This window comes from Electrona antarctica (assembly GCF_951216825.1).
Source record: "Electrona antarctica genome assembly, chromosome: 9".
In the NCBI taxonomy this organism is placed as follows: Eukaryota; Metazoa; Chordata; class Actinopteri; order Myctophiformes; family Myctophidae; genus Electrona; species Electrona antarctica.
In genome coordinates this window covers 57,209,356-57,220,897 of record NC_136790.1, presented here as the reverse complement: position 1 = coordinate 57,220,897, position 11,542 = coordinate 57,209,356, and the positions used below count along the sequence as shown (strand labels likewise).

The 11,542-nt window shown below is 41.0% G+C and overlaps 1 protein-coding gene across 3 annotated transcripts in view; it reads right to left on the bottom strand.

The window, feature by feature from the left end:
• LOC306929200 (CD276 antigen homolog) overlaps window positions 1-11,542 on the bottom strand; it is a 31,597-nt gene continuing 20,055 nt past the window's right edge. Inside the window, exons 1-5 of one of the 3 annotated variants that reach the window (XR_013790765.1) lie at window positions 5,687-5,825; window positions 4,763-4,809; window positions 1,943-2,254; window positions 604-955; window positions 1-510 (exon numbers count right to left, since the gene is read on the bottom strand). Coding sequence is in view for 2 of the 3 variants with exons in the window: in XM_079509641.1 (XP_079365767.1) it covers window positions 834-955; window positions 1,943-2,254; window positions 4,763-4,809; window positions 5,687-5,778 (573 nt within the window). In the remaining variant the exon portion in view is untranslated. Of the gene's footprint in view, window positions 956-1,942; window positions 2,255-4,762; window positions 4,810-5,686; window positions 5,826-10,539; window positions 10,649-11,542 lie in introns of those variants that run through there. The other 2 variants (XM_079509642.1, XM_079509641.1) reach the window with 2 other exon arrangements.

Genomic DNA, 11,542 nt, shown 5'->3' with positions numbered 1-11,542 from the left:
GTTCCATATTTTTATTATCACCTGTTAAGCACTGCAAAAACACACATTAACACATCTAGGTTTAATCACTGCAACATCACCTCTAAAGTCCTCTGGACAAAACTAAAGTAAAGTAAACTGTAGAAAATGTACACAGCTTCTGATTTACAGACATCAATAACTCAAAACGATTTACAGAATTATTAAGAATAAATAGAAACTGCAACTTTTTAAAATAAACAAACACTGAACTTCTTTTTCAGAAGCTTTGCAATGTCAGATAACTTTACATTTTAAATAGTAATGAAAAGGGAACCGTTTTGGACACATGAGGTTATAGGAGTGTCGATTTGCAGGAATGAGAATCCAACGACCGCTGAAAGGTGGATGCAAATAAACAGCCACTATTTACAGACATCAATAACTAAAAACGATTTACAGAATTATTAAGAATAAATAGAAACTGCAACTTTTTAAAATAAACAAACAGAAGCAAAGTCTATATGAGACTTATTTAGCTACAAACCTAACCTGACTCCGCCAGATTGTTCCCAGATGGGAGCAGGAGGGGGAACCCATTGTACTCTCTGCTGCCCCATCTGGCGGAGTCAGGTTACTACAAACCTGCCTGAGAGTTCCCAGATGGGAGCAGGAGGGGGAACCCAGTGTACTCTCTGCTGCCCCATCTGGCGGAGTCAGGTTACTACAAACCAGCATGTACTGTATATTAACTGGTTCATAATGCAACATGGGTCAATGGCACTTTTATGAAGCTGCTGTTAGTGCAAAAAAAACACAGTAATTCTACAAACAGCACAGCGCTCTACCCACAATGCACCAGGTTCAGGAAGTGTTTAGTTCCTCAGAGCGAGGGTTAGAGACAGCATGATGGAGAGCAGAGAGCAGTAGGAGTGTTCTCTGACAGACACACTGTCTCCCTTAGATTTAGCAGGAGTTGGTCCCTCTGTGGGTCTGACTGAAAACACAAAGAGGGTTCAGTTAAAGATACCGAACAGCTGTTATTTTACATGATCAAACACACAGGTTGGGCAACCAAATGGTCAGCGACGTCCCTGCTTGTAATATTAAGCTATTCTAATAATTTAACTATTATTCAGATTCAATCAGACCGCTGTAGTTCGGGCCATTCATGAATCAAATAAACTTATTTACATTTCCCTCTGTGTTGATCTGTGTTTGTTTGCATTTAAAGTGTCCTTGTGTACGCACGCACGCACGCACGCACGCACGCACACGCACACGCACACGCACACACACACACTCTTCCTCTCTGAATTGTCCCCTGTGAGGGGTGGGAGGGGCTGGGCGCGGGGGGTTGCAAGGTGAGAGCCCTGAACATTGCAGATTCAAACACACCTACTACAGCAAACAACCTTTAGTTGCATTAGGTTCAAGATTCATAACTTATATGCTATTGGCTGTTTGTATTCTTTTTGGACAAATATTAAAAGATACTCCTATGGAAAGGCTATATTTTACGTATATTGATAATTTAGTCTTATGTAAGGTTCTGCCCACTCAAATAATCCCCACACAACCTACAACAACTTCCGTGAACCGACTACACTGTAGTAGCCTTTTCATAAATTATAGGCCTATTTGTACTTAGCCTCAGTCCCAGGCTTACTCATCTGCCAAGAGTAAAGCCTAAGGCAGAGACGCTATCGGCGGAAGTGTCGGTCCGGAACATCCCTGCAGATGTATTTCCCCCAGATACGATATTTTTTTCGACCAATCACAACGCTTGTTTCATTCCCGGAGATGTAAACAGATTTGTAAAGCATCAACGTTGTTTCCTTGCGCGGTACTTCCGACCAAATCCCACAACTTACGACCCCAAAAAATTATAGCGTCTCCTACAGCGTAGGTCTTGCCCAGCGTGATTTGTACTTAGGCTGACACACACACACATGCACGCACACACCCAGACACACACACACACCTGTGACAGCGAGCTGCAGTTGTCGTTGGTATTTAACCCTGGGGATATCACAGTTGTACGGCCCGGAATCGTTCAGGTTGACGTTCTTCAGAACCACAGAGAAGTTCCCCTCTGCGTAGAGCTTACGAAATGTATCGATTCTGTCCCTGTAGCGTTGGTCCTGGTCGGAGAAATCCATTTCGCCATCGATGATGTCGACGAGGTTGTGGGCGCCTTTGTAGCGCCAGTACACGTTGACGTTTGATGTAGTGGAGTAGGAACAATTCAGCAGAACGTTTGAACCTGCATACTCGATCTGAACCCGACAATACACTGCGCGCGCGCGCACACACACGCACACGCACACACACACACACACACACACACACACACACACACACACACACACACACACACACAGACACACAGACAGACAGACAGACAGACAGACAGACAGACAGACAGACAGACAGACACACACACACACACACACCAACAAAGCTGATCAAAAAAGTAAACCAAAGAACAAGATTTCTGGGCAGAATGTCCAACAAAAGTGCTCTCAGGACTCTATCTGGAGCTCTAACTCAGCTCTCATTTGACTATGCTTCCACCTCCTGGTTCTCAAACATCTATATGTCACTAAGGACAAAGACAAACCTCCCAAAACAAACTAATTTGACTACTTAAAGCACAGCTCAAGGCCCACTTCTACACTCTTGCTTTTAATTGATATTTTATTTATTTGTGTTATTCATGTCCTCACTGTATTGCATTACTGTTACTATTTTAAATGTGTATGCCTTGCTTTTCTTTCTTTGAAATTAAAATGAAATGATTACTATATTTACCCAGGGTATCTGGGCTAAGCTCAAGAACTTGTTTCCAGCCAGGCCCTGCTCATAGAACATTTCATCGTAGTGGTTCAATGCCTTGTTCAAGGGCACTTGAACTGGTAATTTTAACGTGTCGGACCGCTGATTCGAACTGGCGACCTTCCGGTATCAAGACCGCTCCGCAATCCGTTCGGCCACCGCTGCCACTCTTTCTTTCTCCATTGCTCTGTAAAGCACTTTGAGCTGCATTTCATGTCATGAAAGGTGCAATACAAATAAAGTTGTATTATTATTATTACTCCTCGGCCTGGGGCCCATTGATGACCTATCTTTTTCCAACCCAGTTTGATAGTGTATGTTTGGCTCTGGGTAGAAAACAGAGTTAAGAAATAGAAGTTGGGATTTAAAATAGTAAATGCAACGGATAGCGGAGCGGTCTTGATACCGGAAGGTCGCCAGTTCGAATCAGCGGTCCGACACGTTAAAATTACCACCGCTGAAGTGCCCTTGAACAAGGCATTGAACCACTACGATGAAATGTGTTCTATGAGCAGGGCCTGGCTGGAAACAAGTTCTTGAGCTTAGCCCAGATACCCTGGGTAAATACAGTAATCCTTTCATTTCATTTAATTTCATTTCATTTCTCTGTACCTAGCCTGGGTAAACCCACTCCCCCTGCTGGACAACATTTCATTCTGCCAGGAGTGGTTTACCCAGACCCACTCTGTACCAGCATACTGTATACCTTCTAACAACCTCACAAGGGCAGCAACACCACAGCCACGATACTACAGGAAGTAACAACAATGATCTCTGGTACCTCCCACTCTCAAAACAAACACTGCCACCCCAGTGTGGAAAGCCCCGTCCCCTCAGACCCCCCCCTCTCTGAGTCCTTTGAACAGGCCTGAAAACACACCTTTCAACAGGCCGAAGGGAGAGGAAATGACTGCCGCCCCCCCCCCCCCCCCCGTCCTAGTCTAGTCTAGACTACCCCACCCCCGACCTCTGTATGACCCCCTTCTCTTCTTTTTCCCCAACCTGGACATATCTTTATTATTATTATTACTTTTTTATGATGATTTGAATTTTGTTGTTATTTTTCACGTCATGCATATGAATTGAATACCCAGGACCTGAATGGAAACAAGACCGCAAGGTGATATAATCTTTGGACTATAAGTGTTTGACTGTACTCGGAGTAGTGTTTGACTGTACTCTGAGTACAGTCAAACATAAACTCATAAATAAAAAACATCTATAACATCGTCTTGTTGCTGCTGCTATGTGTCTCTTAGCAACGAGTGTGTTGTCACATGAGACGTGCAGTATACATCAAGGCCTAAATAAATGGTTTATATAGCGCCTTTATCCAACGCGCTTTACATACATTTACATGCTGTAGATTGTGCAAATGCACACATCCACACACCGATGGCAGAGGAAACCATGCAAGGCACCAACCTGCTCATCGGGAGCAATCAGGGGTTCAGAGTCTTGCTCAAGGACACTTCCACACTAACTCTGGGGGAGCCCACAGGGATCGAACCGGGAACCTCTAACTCTGGGGGAGCCCACAGGGATCCAACATCTAGCTGCTCTACCGGCCACTCTACCGCTGATCCACTGCTGCCCCTAAATGTAGTCATTTCAAATTTGGAGCCACCATTAACGACTTTATAGAAATTAATACATTATCAATACAATACGAACATAAGCCACACAAAGTAATTAACTAAAATGAACTGATATTATTGTATGTATGTATTTATTTCTTTCTTTATTTAGAATTGTGAACGTGCAGGTCTTAAACCGTCCACCGAGGGGTGCTGCTGCACCCATACTTCAGACTATGAACCCAAACTGTTCTGTAAACGGTTATGATGATGTTATTAATTGATTAATTGATCCTGTATGGTCAGTGATTAATTTATTAATTGATTAATTGATCCTGTATGGTCTGTCATTAATTGATTAATTGATCAGGTATGGTCTGTGATCTCACCTGAGTCCAACATCAGGAGGACCAGAAGAATCCTGACACTGACACAGCTGTGAAATAAACACACGTTAGTCATATTAACACTTAAACTTTATGCCATATCCAACATGACAGCCATGTAAACAAAAAACACAATGTAATTTACAGCTAAACGTTGCCGTTATCTTAATTAAACCCTGTAAGTTTATCTATCTGTATATAAATTATAGACCAAAACAACAACCGAGAGAAAAACTAATTCTTGTCCTAATATTATGTGTGTTTATTCCAGAGAAGAGATCTTACAAGCGTTGGAAAGATATGTTCTCCTGACGTGGCAAACATTGACACATGGAAAGGAAGCTTAAAGGAGCACTTCACCACTTTTCAACCTATCTTCATATAATAGGTCCTATCTAATAATCATGAAAAAATGGCACGATTTTTTTCTACTCAGTCTGTGTCTCATAGGACGGCTGTGGGCAGTTTAGAAACAGTCTTCCGTCTTCCATCATTAGGCAGATTTTTTTTTAAACACGATTCTTTTACAAAAATATTTAGATTTTCATTATCGTGAGAACGATGGCTTCCATTTTCCCATTGCAACTTTTCAGGACTAGAAAGCCTACAGTTTCTATTAGCTTGTATTCCCCATCGATGATGTCACTGGAAGACGGTTTCTGAACTGCCCACAGCCCTCCTATGAGACACAGACAGAGTAGAAAAAAATTGCGCCATTTTTTCATGATTATTAGTGAGGACCTATTATATGAAGATAGGTTGAAAAGTGGTGAAGTGGTCCTTTAAGAATTAATCCTGAGGAAGGTCACAAGACCGAAACGTTGCTTCAATAAATGCTCTGAACCCAGCAAGTGGCAGTGTGCGGGTGTCCCTCCCTCCCACATTGTATATGCCTCGTTATCATCGCACCTGCTCCAAATTACCTACCAGGTGCGCGGAAGTTCATCTCTCCAGAGCCTTAGAAAAGACAGAGTTCTGCAAACTCCGTTGACTTCATGGGGCCTGCGTAATGGCGGCATCTAGCGCTACTGGGGACGCCGATTAGGGACAGTTTGTGCGCCGGATGTTGACAGACTGCATGGCTCCGTCTTTTTGGCAAATCTAGAACTTCCTGTTTGAGAGCTAGCAAATTTAACAACTTTTTTACGTTATTGAATTACTTATTTTTACACAGAAACATAATGTGTGTCTTCACCATAACTGTAATGTAATAATAATACTAATAATGTAATGTAATAATTATTTAATTTACGACGCTTTATTCTGAAAGCAACCGGATGTCTTAAATTTGCTAGCTCTCAAACAGGAAGTTCTAGATTTGCTAAAAAGACGGAGCCATGCAGTCTGTCAACTTCCGGCGCACAAACTGTCCCTAATCAGGCTCTCCATGAGAGCGCAACTGTGCGCCCGAGCGCTTCCGGGATCACGTGACCGAGCTGTTCCGTGCCCCCTCAATAACGCAACTCTTCTATTATATGGCTCTGCATCTCTCTATAAACATTGACACAGTGACATATACAGACAGGACATATTGTGGGATGTTACGTCCGGTCGCGTCAATCGTCATCCCGTCAACAATCATGATTTGCGTAGTTCCTTGTAGGGCAACTAAAGGGTTGTTGACATTTTAAACGGGTTGTTGACATTTCAGGCAGAGACTTCTCCAATGTTTACCTGCTATCTAATCTAATATGGTTTACATAGCAGAAGGAACCCAAACATGAAAACATGACCAACGCTGTCTGTGAACCACAAGCATATACACATACAACTGAAACATGGATGGTCAGTGTTGGCTTTGAAAGATTCCATTGAGAAGCAAAGATTTGAATTAAAAAACGTTCGCTGTGAAAGAATATATATATATATATATATATATATATATATATATATATATATATATATTCAAAGATTTGTGCCCCATTTTCATGATTTTTAAAAAATAGCAGATCTACAAGCTCGTAGCGCGGCCATACAGCCGCGCTATGAACTTGTAGATCTGCTATTTTTCAATATAGCTAAAGTATGACATAATGCTTAAAACACCAGAAGGGATTCCCGCCCTGAATGGGTTAATAGCATCGAAGCATCCATTTTATATTGAAATGAAAACAGCAACATTGACTTTGTATCGAATCGTTTTGCAATGCAAATAATTGGTATCAACTCGTTTTGCAATGCAAAAAAGTGCTTGTGTGTTTCATTTAGCAATTTGAAGAAGAAAAAAGACTGAGAAGAGTTTGTTCCTCTAATGGAGGATTTTATTGATAAATCATCTGAGATGAAAGCCAAGTTTGTCCAAAGAGGTCATTCACTTGAATGTATTGACAAAGCGTACACATTAGCTTTAAATAAGCCTCGTTCTGAGCTTTTGAAAACTACTCAGAAAAAAGAGAAGAAGTTTTCTGTTACATGCGTTACTACATATTCTCCTTATTCAAATAGGATAAAGGCTATCTTTAAACAGTATTGGCATATTTTAACCTCTGACCCTGAATTGGCTACACTATTTAAATACCCACCCCTATTTTCCTTTAAACGGGGTAGGAATCTAAAGGATCAGCTTGTACACTCTGACTTTCAATCTCCCCAGGTCTCACTCAGACAGACCCTGTTAAGTCCTCTCCCACAGGGAAACTATCCATGTGGTCATTGTGCCCAGTGTGGTAATACTCACAAGATCTCCTTTTTTAATCATCCTCATACTGGCAAGAAGTTCAAGATCAACAGTATTATTACTTGTGTGTCAACCCATGTGGTGTATATGATCAAATGTCCTTGTGGTTTGGCGTACATAGGCAAAACTACTAGACAGTTAAAACAGAGAATGAGTGAACATAAGAGTTCGATCAGAAGAAATGACCGTGAATACCCTGTTGCAGTGCATTTCAATGATCTTAAACATGACATCTCCACTTTTCGTTTTGTTGGTATAGAACAAGTCAAACTTCCAAGAAGAGGTGGTAACCACGATACCCTGTTAAAACAACGTGAGGCTTACTGGATCCACACTCTACAAACCTTACACCCTAAAGGGCTTAATGATGAACTCCTATTAAATGTTATGCTATAAAAGCTGTTGATCTGAACTTCTTGACCAGTCTGTATTATAGGCACTTCAGTTGCTATGTTTTTAATTCTTTTATTCTTTTCCACTCTTACAGAGTAGGATCTTATATGTGACATTTAATTGCTTATCTAACTGTCTTCCTTGTATGTTATCTGGCATGACATTTATGTATAATTCTCTTTCCCTGTATTATTGTTTTCTGCTATTGACAATGATATATGAGGAATGTTCACAGTAACACTGCACCTTAAGTCACATGACAAGGTTTTTCACAGCTGTTAATTGTTGAGATAATTACATGCATTTTGATTGGTTGTTGAGACTGTTTGAAATGTATTTAGTGACAATGTCAGCCCATTCTTGAATTAAGCCTGAGGAAGGTCGCAAGACCGAAACGTTGCTTGCTTTGCTTTAATAAAAATCTCTGAAACCAGTAAGTGGCAGTGTGCGGGTGTCCCTCCTTCAACGAAGAAGAAAAAAGAAAAATAGGGGCTCACAGGACTTTCAAACAACGATCTTCGTCGACTCCAACTGATTCAGAATGCTCCTGACGAAAACTAGGAAATATGATCATATTACACCAGTCCTATAAAATCCTTACATTGGCTACCAGTGTCCCAGAGAATTGATTTTAAAATGTTGTTACTTGTCTATAAATCTGTCTGTGGCTCTGGGCCCAGCTACATCTCAGACATGCTGAAGCCATATGAACCATCTAGAACCCTTAGGTCACCTGGGGCTGGATTATTGTTCATCCCATAGTTGGAACAAAACATGGGGAAGCAGCATTTCACTATTATAATAATAATAATGAATTGCATTTTTATAGCGCTTTTCCAAGTGCTCAAAGCGCTTTACAATGGTTAATTCATTCATTCATATTGGGAGGTGAAGCGGCGAACAGTCGACGTCCTCACTTCCCACATTCACACACAGACGATGGCGAGCTCACACCGACCGACTCATTGGAGGCGATGTAGGGTTCAGTGTCTTGCCCAAGGACACTTCGACATGTGGACAGGAGGAGCCGGGATTCGAACCGCCGACCCAGGGATCATTGGACGACCTGCTGTACCTCCTGAGCCACAGCCGCCAATTATATATTATATGCACCACAAACCTGGAATAATATTCCAGGTTACATTAGGAAATCCCCAACCATAGCCGTTTTTAAATCCAATTTAAAAACATATTTATTTAACGTTGCCTCTCCCAATGATGTCTAATAACAGCTAGGTCTTGCCTGGGCTTTAAATTAAATTAGCTGTGTTTTCTGTTTCTATCAAAGGTGGGAGTATTTGTTGTAATTTATATGCTCCTATATCTTTTTTTAATTGTATCTATTATAATCTGTATTCATTTTAAAGTGCACTGTTGCACTCTGTATTTGTTTTTATTCTGTAAAGCACGTTGAATTGCCCTGTGTATGAAAGGTGCTATATAAATAATAATATAATAACCTATATCAGTGGTTCTCAACCTTTTTCATGTCAAGGAGCCCCAGAATTATCTTTATTTGCAAGCCAGCCACCCACACACATAGCTCCGTAACCACTCAAAGAAATACACACAACAAACAACATTCAATACAGGGCCCTTTCTGAAACCAGTCCCTTGACTTGAAGTGCTCTCGTGGGCAGTATGTGCAAAGAGGCAAGAATAAAGTGGTATCTGCTGTTCAGCAGTTGAATAGCAGCCGGGACAAAGGATAGTTTGAAGCGATGCTTCCATATGGAATCTAAATGAGTGAAATCAGTCGAGGCCACTGAGAACTTTAATCCATGAGTTACTGAGAATCTACTATATTTAGGGATGTAGATTAATCAGTAGCATAATCGGAATCGTCCATATCGGCCATAAAAATGCCATATCGGTAACGAAACGGTCTCAACATAATACAGATTATTGAATCGGTTTTCACCAGCAAAAAAAATAAAAAAAATCTACATTTAATGTGTGTAGCCTACTCATCTCATTCAGTTGTGAAAACAGACACTTGGAAAAGAGTCTATTGATTGATTGAATACTTTATTAACAGGCTTTGGGCCAATCAGCCCCTATAGGGCCTATAGGCTTGTTTCCATTGTGGTCCTCTGTATAATATTGGAATCGGTCAGAATCGGTATCGACAGATATGATGACCTTGCATGTATATGTATATAAATTGTCTTGTTCTTTGTGTTATGTCAAATGTGTGTACGTATATGTGTTCTGCATACTTGGCTGCTGTGTCGCAAGACAAATTTCAGTGTGAACTGACAATAAAGTACTATATCATATCATATCATATCATATTATGGATTACTTTCCTTACGGTAAGCAATTAAATCCTGGGATAATCAATAAGGGTCACTGGGCAGGTCATTATTGATAAACGAACCACTTCCAATCACCCTGATCAGGGATTTATTTCCCAATAATGACCCAATGATCCCTATTGATTACGCCTTGCTTAAAAGGGACATTTCACTGATGGAAGAAACTGCAGTCAAGCAATGTTAACCCATTTAGGCCTGACCTCAAAAATTAAAAAAAAAAATCTTCTAAATCCTCCAGTTTTCTGAAATAAATATTTTCACGATTTTTCAATAGCTAAATTATAACATAATGTTTAAAACACCAAAAGGGGTTCCCGCCCAGAATGGGTTAATAGAGGGAATGAGCATGCTTAAATGTTCACTACATTTCACTACACCTTTAAGTCACATACCTGCTGTCAGCCATGTTGACAGACTGATCCGAACAGCTGCCAGACGATTGGTCACATTACATACAGTCTGCACCACTTCCTGTTGGTCACATACAGTCTTCACCACTTCCTGAAACACAAACAAGGATTTCACACCAATTTAATTTGAATCGGTAGATTTTCAGACTGCATCGATTAGACTATTGTCACGCAGGCCATCCATCCATCTTCAACCGCTTATCCGTAGTCGGGTTGCGGGGGCAACAGCTCCACCAGAGTGCTCCAGACCTCCCTCTCCAGAGCAACATTAGTGACTTCCTCCTGGGCCAGTGAGTCGATGTGTTTCCTCCAACTGCGCCTTGGTCTCCTCCCAGTGGGACGTGATCCTTGGTCTGACATATATATATATATATATATATATATATATATATATATATATATATATTCAAATATTTGCGCCACATTTGAGATTTTTCAGTGGTGCAGTGCGGTCTGCACCACCTGTAGGTCTGCACCACGAAAATAACTTTTCCCTGGACACACTTTTTGCTTTCTCCGGTGCTTATCAGCCTTATTCACACGGCTGCCATCTTGCCAGCAAGGTGATACCTAGGTGACACTTCCCATAGAGAACCCATTCATCCACACAGAAAAGTCCTGATTATATTAAACAACGTCAAAATCACCAACATTGCAGCTGTAGGGGAAGCTTGAATTATCCTCTTTCAATCTGCAAAGTGCTTGTTTCATAAAAATCCAAATCCAAGTGGTGGAGTTTGGAAGTGCTCGTTGACTATCACTGGCAAATCGAGTGGCAAAGCAACAGGCAAAGTGAGTTTAACATAGTTTAATGTTGTTTAATGCAATCAGATAAGACTTTTCTGTGTGGATGTATGGGCTGTCAAGGCCAGAAAGTAGTTGTTTGCCACTCAGTAGGCGTTCCTGCATAACTTCCTGGTTTGATGATGATGTCACACGCATACCCTCTATTGTTGGATTGGGGGTAAGTCCCTGCAACATACTA